This window comes from Pollicipes pollicipes, unplaced genomic scaffold (genome assembly GCF_011947565.3).
Source record: "Pollicipes pollicipes isolate AB1234 unplaced genomic scaffold, Ppol_2.1 Scaffold_4295;HRSCAF=5057_pilon_pilon_pilon, whole genome shotgun sequence".
NCBI lineage: Eukaryota > Metazoa > Arthropoda > Thecostraca > Pollicipedomorpha > Pollicipedidae > Pollicipes > Pollicipes pollicipes.
Window position 1 is genome coordinate 18,836,358 of NW_023596461.1, and position 17,134 is coordinate 18,853,491.

Here is a 17,134-nt window from a genome sequence, read left to right on the forward strand (position 1 = left end):
ACGATTTATTGATTGATGATAATGATTGGTGACTGCTCACATCAGATGAAGCATTGAAGTTGGCATCAACATAGAGCACGAGACGGCCATGACATGACCGAAACATTTGGCGTCGGTTAAGCGTGACATGAAGATCCTTCATGATCAAGCTGCAGCTTGCTGAGCATGACGACACCTAGCTCTTCAAAACGATCCTTAGTTACGTCGTTACAGACAGCCAGCCAACACGCCAACAGTGCATCAATAATATGATCACCGTGCCTAAATACCGTCAATGAAAGTTAGTCCAGGTTTAGCCTGTGGCAGGTCGTGGGAGAACTTCATGATCTCGCAGCACCCTTTCAAGCGAACCGTGACACGCTTGGACTTGAGTCAGCTTTATACTGCTAGCGTGCGTATGCTGCGCAGAGGGAGCAAGAAACGTTGTCTGGTGTCGTTTGACCCCACGTGTCAGGCCAATTAAATGGGCGGCTTCAACTGATGTGTAATTCTTACAAGAATCCCAGGCTGCCAATGTGTTTCCTTGCGCGAAAAGTGACGAGACTGTCGAGGGTGCTGCCGGTTATGCTGTTCCAATGCATTTAAAACTGGGCAGAGCAGAACTGTACCGCAGGCTGAAGGGATGTAATGGAGGGTTCGAGTAATCCATGAAGAACATGGACCTGAAGGCAGCCGAAGATCTCTGGTGACCTTCTGCGGGCTATGACTATTTTGGGAGCCGTCACGCTGGCTGCATATGGGATTCTGAATGTCCCAGATTATTCAGCGTCTGATTACTCAGGCCTGAATGTCACAACCAGAACTCATGGCGAGAGGAACATTCGTAGTGCCGACATTTTGAGGTCTGAACACGTTTTACGAGTCATGGCACCAGTCAACTTCAGTGTCTATGAAATACACTGGAACCTTAGAAATTCGGCCCGCAATGGTTCACAGCTGACGGGCCTCCAACATTGCCCCGGTGCCGCTGCTGGCAAAATACATCCAGGCTCAGAGACTAGCAACTCAGAATTTCAGCCTTTTTCGAGGTCATATGTGGCCTTGAGACGTGAACAGCGATCGTAATGGTTTTTATCGGGAGGACTTTCAAATGAGCCTTTTTGCAAGAAATGATTCAGCGATTCGGAAGTCATATTCGCACGTGAGAAACAGGTAGGGCAGAGTTCACCATCTTACAAGGTCGCGTTATTACCTTGAGACCCCATAGATCCAGGTCAGGATTATCTGCTGCGAGCAGGTGTTAACATATACCCGGTATGTCCGTTCGTAAAACGCGCCCAAGAACCAAGATCATTATCGCATGAAAATCCGTGCAGATATTGTATGGCAGACACGCTTTCATGATCAGCGGCTTGGTGATACGTATACCACGTTCAGAAATAAAACAAAGTGCCTAAAATGTTCTTCTTTCAGGGTAAAGGTACGGCTCTCCGACATACGGATTGATTGCAGACGTCGGTCAATATAATTTGCAACAGACAGGCGTTAACCTTGACCTGGTGCGAAGATTCGCAAAACATTCAGGGACCTCAAATCGGTATTAACACGCGCCCGGGTGGCCGGCTAGATACCCTCCGCTCGGGTGGGGTGGGGTCAATGTGAACCCCGCTGAGATTTCGGGAACTAAGAAAGCTAGGGACACCAAATTTACAGCAACTGTGTTGAAATGTACGTCAACTCACTTAGGTCAAAATTTAAGATTCCCAGGTCATGACCTTCGGGTCAAAGAGGCCAAACAAGGTCAAATTCCAGGTTGGTCTCCAGAGTGTCCCCAGGACCTAGAAAACCGTTTCTAAGCAAAGAGTCACATGTTCATTTAGGGTCGGTGACTTTGACCTTTTGAAGGTCAAGGTGTCCAAAATAATGCAAGATTGTTTTGAGTTTTGCATTTGACTAAGCGACAAAGATTACGCTAGGCAGTATGTTCCTAAAGCAAAACGTTGACATGGGTCATTTTAAGTCAATGACCTATTCTGACCTCTAAGAAAACCATGGAAGATGTATAATGCGGTTCCTGCCATCAATAAATTCGAAATGAGCGCCAAAAAACTATCCCATACAGCAAGCCCTACAGTAACAAAACAGGTTGGTTTTAAACTTGGTGTGACCTTCATCCCTGACATTAGGTCAATTTAATATGCTCATTCAACTGTTGTGTTGCCTAAGAAAGCATCTCAGAGATGGATGACTTTGTCTAACCCTCCGTTGTTGGATCAGATTGAAGGATTCCCTAGACATTGCCTTCGCTGAAACAATGGTCTGGTTTTGACCTGACATAGGTCAGTGATCTTACAAGGTACATCCAAATCTTTAATGTCAAACGATTTGCTATTCAATTGTCTACAGCTACGCAAGATTTGGCGCGGCTGCGCCGCGCCGTTCCGAAACCATTCTGGAAAACTTCGGGGGGGGGGGAGCAATTTGCACCTCCCTCCAACCCGAGCGCGTGTTAAAGGTGCGGACGTCCCTCATCGTCAAGTGATGACATTAACACATCAGGAACACAGCTCACAATGTCATTGCCAATAGTCGTAGCCAACCAAAAGCACAGTTTTCACGCCCACCACGTGTCATGCCTAACAAAAAGTACATGGGGAACCTAGGTTCAAAAACCAGTACATAAGGGTTTGAACTTCTTCCAGGCCAAGCTGTGCTTGCAGACGTGGGCAAAGGCATTTCAGATGACATGAAACGGCTGCGTTTTTTCATTCGCTATTTGCGATGGCCCACGAAGCATACCGGGCATCAAACCAGAACCTCGGATTTTACTTTAACATGAAGTCTAAACGGCGCCATAAAACAGTCATTGTGTAGAAAGTCACGTTTCCTCTCACTTCTTTCAGGCATAAACCCCTCAAAAGTCTCCGTGGCAGTTTTCCTATGAGACCTTGTCGTTTTTGTCGGATGCAGCAAGCCAACGGCTTCCTGCTTATTTGGATGTAATCTGTGGAAAATTGGTTATATCGATGCGTTGGCAGGCATGGTTGCTAGAGTACACAAATATAGAAATTGACAAGTAGCACATTGTCGTCAAGAACGGGGTTCCGATAATGACGTGAAGTTCAGCATAACGCGTCTATCATGCATTTCTAGAAACAATGCGACGTTGGGAATATCCGGAAGTTACTTAGGCGTTTGACATAAGGGCATGTTACGTACTACATTACGTTGTATACAACGTGACGCTTCATATAACAAGCAGTTGCAACTAATCTGGTATAAAGCTAAACGACGTTGAAAGGAAACGATAATACGGTCATGAAGTATTACATATTCGAAGTCGCATTCGGTTATGCAACGACAACAGACGGCTGTGCTCATCTCTTGAAGACTGGACAATGAAAACGGATTCTTTCCGTCAGCTTGCACTGCATCTCCGCGATCTTTCTGGGAGTGGTGAGGTTACATCATCTCTCACTCACGGGGCCAAACATACCGAACAGTTGTTGGGACTATTTCACGTTAGTGAGGCTTCAGACATATCGGAAAAGTGCATATAAACAAACAAACCACTCTGACCTCATTTAGCACCAATGACCTAAGTTACGTGTCTGTGCTTGGCAACCGCTTGATTGAAGAGCCCAGACGGCGTAGTGCACTTCCATATTCCTCCTCTTCATCTTTATCCAGGAGATCTCTTTCCACCATATCTCAATGTCCGTTTTGTAAAGGCTAACGAGCTGCTATTTTAGCATCGTATGATAAATACACCACGTTATCAGCCCCACTTTATTAGCATTCATAGGCTACACAGCCTTTATCTTTAGAAATAAGACACGGGGCAGGGCCCGGTATGGCGAGAAGCTGGTAACAAAACCCGCTCCTGATGACCATACTCTCCTTCCGGCATTTCCTCCGTTCCGGTCATGGATAGTCCAGCCCATGCAACAACACAGATAAACCGAGGTCTATTTGCCACGTGCGCTAGCGTCATGCCAGCTGCGGCCCTGCCGCGGTTGCTGCCGGTGGTCCATACTCACAGCGGGGCCAGTCGACCCCCTCTTCCTTGATCTGGTGTGCGCTGTCGGTGGCCATCTTGTCGAGCCGTGTCGCCGTGCTGGGAGGACGGGTGTGCCGGCGGCCGCCGCAGGGCTGAGGGGCGGCGCGCCCGCGGCGTCGCCGCAGTTTTAACCACCGCCGGCGCCGCGTCACGTGACGCCAGACCCGCGGCCGCTGGCGGACGAGGTCGTCGGGCACCCCGATTGGGCCAGCGCTCAGCAATCTCCGTCGTCCATATCGACGTTTGGGTCTGCGTCAATGTTCACTTTGTTTGAGGCTGCACCTGCAGCAAGGGCGTGAGGACAGCGGAGACGCAGACGTCCTCCAACTAAGAAGGTACACGCCCAATGACGTCACAGCGTAAGACGTGGGGTCAAAATAGCTGAAAGGATGCTCCCCCGCACAACCTTATGGTGACCTGCTTTAGTGAACCACTGACTGCCCTCCGTGAGTTCTGGCTGAATGCCACTAGTGCATGCGTATACTTGCTCCCCATGTTCCGCATAGATATTCGATTACTTATCATAAACCATTTTTCACATTTTAAATGCTCTTTCGACAAGCATGTGTGCGTGATACATCCCCATTGGACACCGCATCAGCCAGATGCAATCCACGAGACTTGGACTCAGCAAGTCTTGTCGTTGTATCGGCTGCTGCCATGATACATTCCTGTCACTACACCAATGTTTGATGATTCATTCGCGTTGGTGAAGCGATGGGAAGTCAGAGAAGCGCGGAAGTATCGTTTGCTTGTGCCTGGGGTGTTCACCGCCCATGACTCAGGTTCAGATCCAGATCATATTCAACAGTAATTCATACAGCGTGGCTATGATTGCCAGTAAGGCGAATGTAAAAGACAATAGGTCAATCGCACAGAACGACCCTGAAACCCTGGGCAAAATGCAATTGTACACATGCTGCAGGAGTTGGTAATATTGCTTCACTAGCGCTAGATGACGTTTTCAGCTGTGGTTTTCAATCTTACAGGTGCACAACCTTACGCAGATTAGGAGTCAATCATATACCTAAATGATCTTTGACCTCCAATGACCTGTGACCTCAAATAAACTGCTGTTTCAAATTACCTGTGACCTCCAATGATGTGATCTCCTGACCTTTTCCCTGCTCACCACCCATTGACAGGTAACCAGGAGTGCCTACACCTGATCCACTGCGGCACGGCGAGTCCTTCATCAGCACTAACTTAGTACGGTATAAAAGTGCAAGAAGAGGTACCTTCTACTGAATAATAAAAAAAGGCAATGCAATCAAGGAGGCGACAAATATAATAAGCAATACCTCGAGGCAACATGAGGACAGCAGCTAATGGCCGAGGGCAATTGGTCTTAAACATCGTTGCCATCTAAACGCAAGACGGAGAATATGAGAGAAAGTAGGTGGTGCCAATTATGACAACTAAAAGCTCTCGCACCAATAGCCAAATTGATAAGATAGTTGTAATACCCTTATCCCTCAAATAAACATCCGGAGAATGGAGATTAGGTGGATTGATATTTCGGCAGCATGTCTTTATCGAAACAATAGCAGAAACGAATTCAAAATATGCCGGCGAAATATCAACCCATAGATATCTTCATTGTCCTGTTTTTTTTTCTCCGAGGAATAAGGTTATTGCTGCCGTCTTATCTGTGGGAATAATGTTCCTCGCAAACGCAGTCAACGCTTACACAATAGCTAAGTTGGTTAGAAGCTAAAACCTGGCGTTTGGCTAGCAGAAACTTTCGCGCTCGTAGTCACAGCAAGGCCTGGTATGGTAAGTGTGCTGTCCCCTCCTACATCCCCTGATGAAGCAAGCTTACTTGTCAGCAGGGCAACAAATGCGCAGACGCAGTCATCAGGGGGGGGGGGGGGGCAGTCATTTTATTTTTAAAGATACATGGCTTCGATGGGGGTGGACACACCAAATGCATGAAAAGCATACGGCGGACGAAAGCAAAAAAAAATATTACATGGTCCGACCAATGGGTCGCGAGCGTCCAACAACGCACGGGGTTCTGAGCCCGAACCTGCCTAAATGAGCTTCATGCGAATGGTGGGGTGAGCTGCACTAATCAGCGCTACACGCGGCCGTTGCGGTGAACGCTGCGTCGACACCCGTGCAGCGCCGCGTCCTCACCTGCCGTGGGTCTGGCCTGACCTGCCTGTGCACGCTGTCAGCCCGGCAGCCTGCGTGTTGGCCGGTCCCCGGGCTGCGGTGCCTGTCCGCCCGGCGCGCCTGGCAGCGACCCAGCGCCCGGGTGACTCAGTCCCGGTGTTGGCGCGGGCAGTCACAACCCGATCTGTGTAATGAGCCGACCATGCATCTCCTGCTCCAGGTGCGTATGCCCCAAGCTGTCTAGTCTCCCTATGGTGAATTACTGGTGGCATTGCGCAACGACTGCATACCACAAATGCAATTGGTTATGTATGGTGGTTATGGTTATGTATGTATGATGGCTTGTGTGAAAGAAGCCTTTACTGTTGATAATTAGCTCCGACCTATAACGTTCGCACCTCCAATATTACATAACGCACCTGCAACAGTAACTCATACAGTGTGGAGCCTGGAACGAATATCACGTGCTGTGCACGGTGACGTGACTTAGCGTGTTGACATAAACGCAAGTCATGACTGGTCTCAGGAAGCGGCTGTGAGTAGAACAATGTCGCTTACATTCGTGGCTGAGCATGCCGGTGCACTTGAACTCGTGGATGCGCATGTGGCAGCAGGGGCGGTTAAAGCGAAGCACATCGTGCCGAGGCGTGTAAAAGCCTGTTAGGTTCAGAAGCGTCGTAGAGCTAAACGAGGTATCAGCGTCGTAGCGTGGAGCCGTGCTTTTGCAGGAGAGTCGCGCCGAACGGGACATCACGAGCCATACCAGTCGAAACTCTGATGCTACGTGAATCTGGTGAAAATGTTTGCCATCGTTGTCACTTTGCGCTGGTAGTGCCGCCTAACTTTTTCGGGCCTAAGCATCGTGTCTTTTTGAGCTCCATGAGAAAGGCAGAGCCGTTCGAATCGTCTAGCTATCTGGGCCCTCCTGTAGGACCCACTGATTCCAGCATTGGCCAGGAGAGATAGGCGCCGGCCCCTATTGCCCTTTTGCATAAAAGGCTGCAAAGCAGCCTCAGCCTTCGCTAGTCTCCAAAAATTTTGATCGAAGTCACCAGGTCACAGCATTTCAACGCCAACACGGTTGCAACGATTGGAAGCCATGTTCATAAGATCAGGAGGAATGTAGGCACACATTGATCAGTTAAGAATGTCCGTCGCAGGTGTATAAATTCGAAACAGAGAAGCCAACTTGCTTTACACCCAAGGTCCTGTGTGAATGTCTTACTATTTACTGTATGTAACAAGTGAGGTATTACATGTACTTGTGTACTATTGTATCTAAACCTAAACGAGGGCTGCAGGCATGTAATTCCTTTTATTTTAGTTCATTCCGTCTCTGCTCAATTTCTTCAAAGACGCGCAAAATGGTGTAGAAATGATGATCAGGCATCCCAGCACAAACGCCACAGTAACTGTAAAATTTCGCATCGAAATGCTTGGCCACCTCCACATGAACTGGCGTCTGTCGTACCTATGCTATCGAAACATGCCACCCTATCTTTTCTAAAACTGCGAATAACCTCGGGAATCAGCGCAAGGTCTGTCGCAAGGCATGTAAAGTGAAGCAAGCTAGGCCTGATGCTATCTTGATCCTGCACATCGCCGATAGTCTGCTCGACAATCTCCTAATTGCTATATGAAAGCCATCGTCGAGGACGTGACTTGGAGCAGGCATTACGTTTCAATAGAATGATATGTGTAACAGCATAGCACACGCACTGTTTTCAGTCAACAGAAAAAGTAAGAACGTTCTGACCCAGCAGGTCGCGGAAAGCCTACCGTTAGGACTCATGAAAAATGTCAGACTTCTCCATCATCTCCCAATGCGTTCTTTCACGGGTCATTCAGCGAGGGCAATTCTAACTCCAGCGCCGGCTCGGACATCTTCATCGGGTAGAAACGGATCTTCCATCAAACCTGTTAACTTAGTCTGACTGCGGGTGATCAAGTTCACTCATAACTATGAATGAAACAAGGTCTCTCATAACTATTGGTATGCTTTTCAAGTGCAAAAGGCTGTTCAAGACGCCACAAGTCTTTGTTAAGAAAATATCCTCCTGAATGTCATGGCTTGCTTACGTCGTGACATCTTGCAAAATATTGACTTAAAGTCAATCGACGACTGTTATATGTGTAAGTCGCGCTCACGAACGCGAGTTATGAACGTCTCGACAAATGCTTTTTCGGCCTTGATCGCGGCATGGGTTATGGATCGACATGATTTCAATCACGGTGCTATGTCGTCAGGGATGCCAGGGTGACTTCAAAATACTCTCCTCGATATACCTTTCCGCATTTTCGCGGGCGTGTATCTCAAAAACTAGAGGGGCTTAGGTCTTCATAATGGAAGGATTGTGAACAGCACCGAAAAGTCTGCAAAATGGTCATTTTGCTTCAAACCCCATAGGAATGTGAAAAACTCCCTTTAGCTTTAAGGTATCCATAATACGACACAAATGCCATTTTATCAGCCGGTCCAAACGCAGAAACTCATATATTGATCAAAAGATAAATATTTCGAGATAGATATATCAAGGCGACATTCCCGCGTTGGGAATTCATGGGCGTATCCTGGAGATAATAACGGGATTATCAAACAAATTCTCCAAGTGGGCTAGTGAAAATAGTCAGACAGTGCTTTGGCTCGTTGCAAAAAAAAAATCAGGGAAGATTTAGCATGGGCGGAGCTACGGTGCTTAAAGAGGAGGAAAAATAGAAGAATGATTGAGTAAAACTATTATCAGCACAAAATTTATTTTATCAAAACTTTTCCCATTTTTGTAATCGCCTTGTTACGCTGCACCAACTTTAGACTCAGACTCACTGCTCGTCCCCAACACTCGGTTTGAAAGGACACCGCTGTATGAGGCTCACGTAAAAACCATTTGCAATGATTGCATGGAACAAATTGTCATCGTACATGGGGCTGGACAGTGTACATCGTTCAGTCAAACCTTAAAGAGAATGCTTCCACACTGGAGTTGAGGCAAGCATCGGATGTGATGAAATATGCTCACTCCTGGCTATTGGCTTGCCTATCAAGCATTAGAGACTGCTCTTGACAACCAGATTTCACTTGAAGACGTCACGCTCCGCTGCCAGACTGATCGCGCCAGAATTACCACTGTAGCGGATGGGCTGCCTTAGTTGTAATACTTAAATCTTCCGTGAGGAGGTCGTGGCGGTGTTTGCGGAACATAACATCGTTATACGCTCCTGTTTTTGCCCTTTTTCGTTGTGCGTATTCTCGTTATGTTCTCATGGTGTCATATTTGTCCGTGATTTTATATTGTTGACTTACATTCGCATGCTTGGTCGTGGCGCTATCTTAAGTTGTTCGTTCCCCGCTTTATTTCCGTCATAGCTCGCAACATTTCCCAGCTTCCGCACCATATAGCACAAAATGTAGTCCGTGTTCGAGACTTCCACCGTATCCGTTGCATTCGTTGAGGGCCAACTGTAATTTGCTAATGCCAGAAACTGTGTTGGCGTAACCTACGCCAGACGCGGACAATTCGATGACCGTATATTTTCTTGGCTTGAGGACCACATGGCCAATGAAGAGGGTAGCACTTGTGTAACGTTTCTATATCATCATGCATGCCAGTGGGACCTTGGAATTACCTGCATGAAACAGTCTGCACAAGTTCGTGGGCGTCTAGCTCAGAGACCAGGGGGTTAAGGCCTTAAAATGGACAGTGCTATGAAGACGGGATTTCATTACTAGTAATATATTTCATGTCGCTAGCTCAACAGTTCAGTCCATTATACCAGGTCAAACGTCTATTTTTCCGAAAAGCGCTCTTTCCAGTTGTAGTTGCTAATATGTACGAACCATCCCACTTCACGACATAAAACTTACACAGCCGTGCCCAATGTTTAATTCTAAGAATATTGCTGCATAGTGTTATGTGTTTTACCACATGATCATGATGTATGGCTGTGTTAGAGTGACGGTGCCGGCCCGCCGGGAGCTATCGCCGGATTCGTCGGTTGCGGCCCGCCTCCCGCGCCGGCCGTGGACCGCCATGCAGTCTTCTTAAGAACCGTCACTGCTCCGAAACAAGACAGACTGGAGACACTTTTTGGTGTCAAAACACGCATAATGAATGCCCCACAGGCCGCTATGATTTAAACGTATAATATAAACGTATATATTCACATATATGTATATAAACGAGTAACATATATAAACGTATAATATAAACGTATAGAATTACGTATATGTATATAAACGAGTAACATACATAAACGTATAATATAAGCGTATAGATTTACATATATGCATATAAACGATGTATATATATATATATATATATATATATATATATATATATATATAATATAAACGTAAATGCAACGTGTACGCCGCTGAAAACTTGAAGGCGATTTGACGACATGCCAGAGAGATATTCTCAGGCAAACTTAGTAGGTGGAGTTACATAGACCCCACATGGTCAACGTAAGCAAATATATTTGATTGGATTTTGTATCAAGTAACCCATCAAGAGCCGTAAACACCACCGCCTTACCTCCAATATGTCTGCGATCATAGGGTGGTTTTAATGCCCCTGGTTTGCATATAGCTTATGAAGCAAATACGATGGCATATTTAGGCACGATGCACGGCTTCATAGACGACATGTTTAAGAAGAGCATGACATTTGATAGAGCATGCCAAGCGTAATTTCCAAGCAGTACTGGTTGATAGAGTAACACAAAAAAGTTCCTGCGCGATAGGCGTGACTCCAGTAAATGCCGAGCTTTGACAAACGAACTTTGCGGTTGCTCATTACGGAGTTCACTGCCTGGAAGAAGATGCGTAAGCAATACTTCTGGAACAGCACTTATTCGAGATGCGCGCAGTTTATTTCTTGCCTGTCGCCACCAATTAAGTGAAACGAATAAGTTCAGTGACATCTGGGGAAATATTAGGCTACCAGCACTTCGTTCATATACAGCAAACAGGTCATGTACTTCCGATTATGCGCATGTAGGGGAAAGAAAGGGGAGAGTTACATCAGTATTTTTACTCCAAGCTCTCTCCTACCACAAGTACTGAGGACAGGATTAGCGTTATCATATCTGCAGAGGTCTACAACCTTCAGCTTCATAAGTAGCAATGACGTGGTGGAGAGCAGAATGAACTTCTTCCAAATGAAATAACCTCCCCATGCTGCGGCACATCGTATTGCATGGTATAGGAACCACTGTCTGTTATTCGACCGCCGGCGCGACGCAGGAGGCGGTCTTTTAAACAGTGCGCAGCAGCTTGGGTCCTTACCCTTGATAGAAGGGTTCAGGGTGGCTGTGATGTGTGTTTGTATCTAGAAGACGCGTTAACACGGGTTTGAGTAGAGGGTGGGGGAATCAGTTTGCGTCCTCCCCTCCCCTTCTGAAGGTTTACCCAAACATATTTGAACAATGCGGCGTAGCTCCAAGGAACTTCGAATAACTGTAGGGAGATTGAATAGTGGATCGTTAGGTATATTAAATCGATTTACCTTGCAAAATCGTTGATCTATGGCATAGCTAAGTCAGGCCGTGCCTGCCAGCGAAGGCAATTTCTGAGGAATCGTCAAATCTGATACAACGGAGCGTTAGACATAGTCATTCATCTCCGATATAATTTCTGAGACAATCCAACAATTGAATTGAGAATTACAACAACCTGCTTTGTTGCTAAAGAGTTTGCATCAGATGGTAAACTGCTGTTACTTATTTCAAATTTCTTGATAACAGGGAGCTTGACAGGCATCTTCCATGGAATTGTTGACGGTCAGAGTAGGTCGCTGGCCTAAGATGACCCAGATAAATTTTTTGAGAACGTACTGCCTAAAATAATCCTTAACGTTTGTTCAATTTCAAAACTCAAAACTATCTCCTAAGTGTTTGGTCACCATGATCTTCAAAGAGTCATACAAGACTACTAACCCCAAAATGAACACCAGTGCCCCTGTTGCTAAGAACAAGAATCTAGGTTCAAAGCGGTTGCATGAGGAGGTCTAGAGACACTTTGGACACTAATCTTTAGGTTTGCCCTGTTTGACATCATCTGATCCGAAGGTCAAAAACCGATGGACCTAAAATTTTTACACAAGCTAATTGACATGTATACTAACTCACCCTGCGAACAAGGTGCCTCCAGCTGTTTTGTATTTTTTTCTGGATCTGAGGGGTCAAATTGACTTTCCACTCTAGCCAAGGCATTCCACCGGCCACCAAACGCGTGTTAAAAGTTGTGATTTACAAGGAAAGACGAGAAATGTCTCTACCCATGAAAAATACTCTGGCATTAGCAAACAACCATCACTGTTATTACCTGCAGCCACTGGTGGCGTCTTTGGCTGAACAAATACGGGCGTCGAATAAGGAACAGGCAATATGTCTGTTAATGAGCGCATCAGTCATCATAGCATCTGCTATCAGTCGAATCACCGCCGATGTATGAAAATGGATCACGCTCGACAGTTGGGAAACAGGCAAAACAAGCCAGGTTAAGTAGGATGTAAGCATGTGCAAGAACTGGTCAAGACGAACTGCCTACATCCCTTCCCCAGGACAGCTCCCAGCGACGTCCGTCAAGTTGACACCACATTCACATTCACATTCAGGTCACATTCGGGACTCAGCGGACTCCTCAAATTGCGCTGAAACTTTTGCAGTTGCAGTTTGCAGTTTAACCTCCTGAAACACAACGAGCACAAAATCTCGGACCGTGCGCCCTATTACCGGAGATATATCAATGTAAAAGATCACAATAAAAAGGCAGACTCCTTCAATTCTTTCTAAACTCCGCGTGCTAGTGAATATTGACCTTCTCATTACGATAAATACAAAATCTTGGACCGGTGCACTGTATCAAAAAAGTTATGGCTGTTATAATGTCAAGGTCGCGAATGCAGCACGTATTGCGTTTTATCATGCTTAACTCAGTTTCATATTCGAAATTCAGCGGACTCCTCAAATTGGACTCCATCTGTGTGCAAAAAACTTTGCACACAGATGCAATTGGATCTCCTGAGCACAGTGAGCACAAAATCTCGGACCGATACGCCCTATTACCGGAGATACCACAATATGAAAGATCACAATAAAAATGCGGGTTCCTTCAATCTTTTCCGAAATCCGTGTGTTGGTACATATTGGCCCTCTGATTACGATAAATACAACATTTTGGACCGGTACGCTGTATCAAAAAAGTTATAGCTTTTCAAATGCCGAAGCTGCTTAGGCATGGCGTATATGAGACATGGATCACATTTTCTTCATCCTTGACTCATTTTCATATTCCATCCGCCTTTTTTATTGTGATCTTTGATATTGATATATCTCCGGTAATAGGGCGTACCGGTCCGAGATTTTGTGCTCATTGTGCTCAGGAGGTTAAACTGCATCTGTGTGCAAAGTTTCAGGGCAATTTGAGGAGTCCGCTGAATCCCGAATATGGAACTGAATCTGAATGTGAATGTGGCGCCAACTTGAGGGACTTCTTCCAGCGGTACCCTCTGACGTGCAAAGTCAAACTACACAGGCATTCGTATAGAGACAGTGTGCGCAAATATGAATGGCAAATAAAAACCAGTAAAGCGCACAAATTTGTCGTACTTCACAAAACAGTTTGTACGCTATGTCTATAATCTATATATTCGCTTACCTGTCATTTGATCGAAGCAGAAGCAAAAATGTATGTGCTGCCAGGCTTTGATCCTGATCAAAACATTATAGGCCTGCATGTGCTGTCAGGCGCCAGGGTCTTCCACTGTCGCATGGACCTTCCTCATGAAAGGTTGCGTAAAGGTGGACATTTAAAGGTAGAAAGGTACATACTTAAGTTCTAAATAATCAGTATGGTGGCGCATCTTGAGACAGTTCTGTTTGTTTTACGTTAGGTCACGCAGCCATAGGGAAAGCAATGAGTAGCGTAGTAAGTAAAAAGTAGCGCCTTTTCCTGGCAATTGTAAACTATGGTTGTTGAGTGAGTTGCATTATCACTGACAGTACAGGTACTTTTGCTGAAATGGTCAATGACCGTTTTGAAGTATGTCATGTTTGACTGCAGAGTGGTTTGAATGCTTTCCAGTGAAATCCTTGGGCTGCGTTTTGTGAAGAAAAATAACAAGTTACGTAACCTGTTAGTCCTGGGAGAAAAACCAGGAGAATGGAAATGTAAATGGGTTGATATTTCGGCGAGGAGAAACTGATCGTGCCCGGCCACCTGATATCGCGCGGCCAGAGTGTGTATTGTGTGCATTTTCAAGCAAATTAATTTTGAGTTACGGAAAAGTCTCAGGAAGGCTTTCATTCAAAAATACGTTTTCCTTTCATAATTCCACACTTCTGTAATCTCATGCATCCATGAATAAAAGAAGCGTAAGCAGCAATCTGTGCCGTATTTTTGACGAATGTACCCAACATTTCGTCAATGTTTAGCGACATCCGTGCACACACGCTATTTTTCTCAAATCGGTACCCAGCCCATCCTGTTATCTGCGTCATATAGAGTTATCTAGCCTTAAAATACCTCACTATCCACCTTTGATAATCCAAGGTGCAGCTCACTGATACCTCATGCGGTATGCCACGGGTTTACGAGATATGACTTCAATCGACAGTCTATGCTAGGATATGTGAGAACAAAGCATAATTTAGCAATTACTCACCGAGTACGTCAGAGAATAGCGACATTTCATGACCTGCTTACGGAAATTGCCCATGATGTCCGCGACATGCACCACCTTTCGCAATGAGACTGGATAAGTACATAGTGTTTTGACTTACCATGTCTTTAGAGGCATACATTTCCCACGACACATATCTGCAATAGTAGCTATGTTTTATGGTTGCTGGACACATCTGTACTTACAAGGCCCCGTATAGGGTCAAAGTTAGTGGCGCATACAAGCGCGTTTGAGACGAAGCCTTTAAAATATTTAAACATTGCTTGACCTGAAAATGAATTTTGCCCTTAGCTCCTAGGTTTTTAGCATTATGAGTTCAGAGCTTTTGCGCTGAGATATCGACCTCCGATATACCAAACGTTACTTAGTAATATGCGCTGGTCTTAGAGGGTCAAATTGACCCTCCCCCGAGGGTTTTCCGGAATGGTTTCCGAACAGCGTGGCATAGCCGCGCGAAATTTTGCATAGCTGTAGGCAATTGAATAGCGGATCGTTTAATCTAAAAATTGGATGTACCTTGTAAGGTCGCTGACCTACGGCAGGTCAAAATCAGGCTATGGATTCAGCGAAGTCAAGTTCAAGGGAATCGTTCAATCTGATGGAACAACGGAGTGTTAGACGAAGCGATACATCTCTGAGATACTTTTTCAGGCAACACATCAATCGAATGACCAAATGTCATTAACCTAGGGTCAGGTATGAAGGTCATACCAAGGTCAAAACCAGCCTGTTGTTATTCTGGGGCTTGCTGTTTGGGTAGCTTCTGGTGCTCATTTCAATTTAGTGATAACATGCACTTCATTAGATATCTGCAATGAACTTATTATAAGTCAGAATAGGTCATTGACCTAGAATGACACAGATCAACATTTCGTTTTATGAACGTTGCTGCTTAATCTTTGTCGCGTATTTAAGTGCAAAACTCAAAGCCGTCTTTCATGATGTTCGTCACCATGACCTTGGAAAAGTCTATCTAGGCCAATGACCTTGAATGAGCATGTGAACTCTTGTGTTTAGAACAGGCATCTAGGTTCTGGGGACACTTTGGAGACCAATTTGGGGTTTGACCTTGTTTGACCTTATTTGACTCGAAGATCATAGCTCAGAAGTATCATCCTTTGACCTAAGTGAGTTCTTGTATAGGTCAACACATCCCGTGAATTTGGTGTCTCTAGCCCCTTAGTTCCTGAGATCTCGGGGGTCCAACTGCCCCCCCCCCCCCCCCCACCCAGCGAAGGGTATCCAACCGGCCACCAGGGCGCGCGTCAAACGGCGTTATAAAGCAAATATGCATTTTATTGTCAGCACTACTTGAAGTTTGAAAACTGTGCTTATGTCACTCGTGACCTTAGCACAGCTTTAAACGTCGGGTTTGACAATATAGTCTGTTGTTTGTTGGATAACACTGTTAAACTAGTAACACCTCGTGTATTAAAGATCGAGATCACAGCATAAAAACTTTGAAGTTGGACTGTCACCATCCTGTAAACGTATGCATATATTTACGTGTACATGCGCTCATTATAGGCAGTGAACATCCTGCATGACACTTGCGATTTCATTTCGTCATATAGCGCAAAAAGGGAAAGAGGTAAGTGCAAAAAGGTGTCTATCGACCACACATGGGATATCATCAGCAACCATTAGGCCTTCAATTGATATGCGCCTGTGTCGCACGATTCAAGGGCATCTTTAGCTACTCAAACCAACCGGTCGGCTGATTGACTAGTAATATATTGATGGAGGTGCAGTGCAGCGAGGCCTGGCGCCATCTCCAGTCGACCGACTCCTGCCGCCTGGGTCCCGTCTGTCGGCCGACCCATGCGACTGGGCCCTGCCCGTCGGCCGACCCGTGCGGCTGGGCCCCGTCTGCCCACCGACCCATGCGGCTGGGCCCCGTCTGTGGGCCGACCCCAGCCGGCTAGGCCCATCTGTCGGCCGACCCCTGCCGGCCGGGCTCTGTTTGTCGGTCGACCCCTACCCACTAGGCCCCGTCTGTCGGCCGACCCCTACCAGCTGGGCCCTGTCCGTCGGCCGACCCCTGCCATACCCCTGCCATGCCGACCCCTGCCGGCCGGGCTCTGTCTGTCGGTCGACCCCTACCCACTAGGCCCCGTCTGACGGCCGACCCCCACCAGCTGGGCCCTGTCCGTCGGCCGACCCCTGCCATACCCTGTCATGCCGACGCCTGCTGTACCCGTTGCAGGCTATAAGGGGCGAGGCCAGGCCGGCCGCTTGGCCGAGCACAAGGAACATAACGGAACACCGATGACGTAAACGCAACGTAAAAACGCTGACGTAAATACCGATGTGTTTACATCAGCGAAGTGGCGCG

At 46.4% G+C, this 17,134-nt stretch overlaps 1 protein-coding gene across 2 annotated transcripts in view; it reads right to left on the reverse strand.

Moving 5' to 3' along the window:
• LOC119097044 (putative transporter slc-17.2) overlaps positions 1 to 4,202 on the reverse strand; it is a 29,358-nt gene extending 25,156 nt beyond the window's left edge. For both annotated transcript variants that reach the window (XM_037220066.1, XM_037220065.1), the window contains exon 1: positions 3,981 to 4,202. In XM_037220066.1, coding sequence (XP_037075961.1) covers positions 3,981 to 4,035 — 55 coding nt within the window. In that variant the 5' untranslated portion in view covers positions 4,036 to 4,202. The remainder of the gene's footprint in view (positions 1 to 3,980) is intronic.
• Positions 4,203 to 17,134: the final 12,932 nt, after the last annotated feature.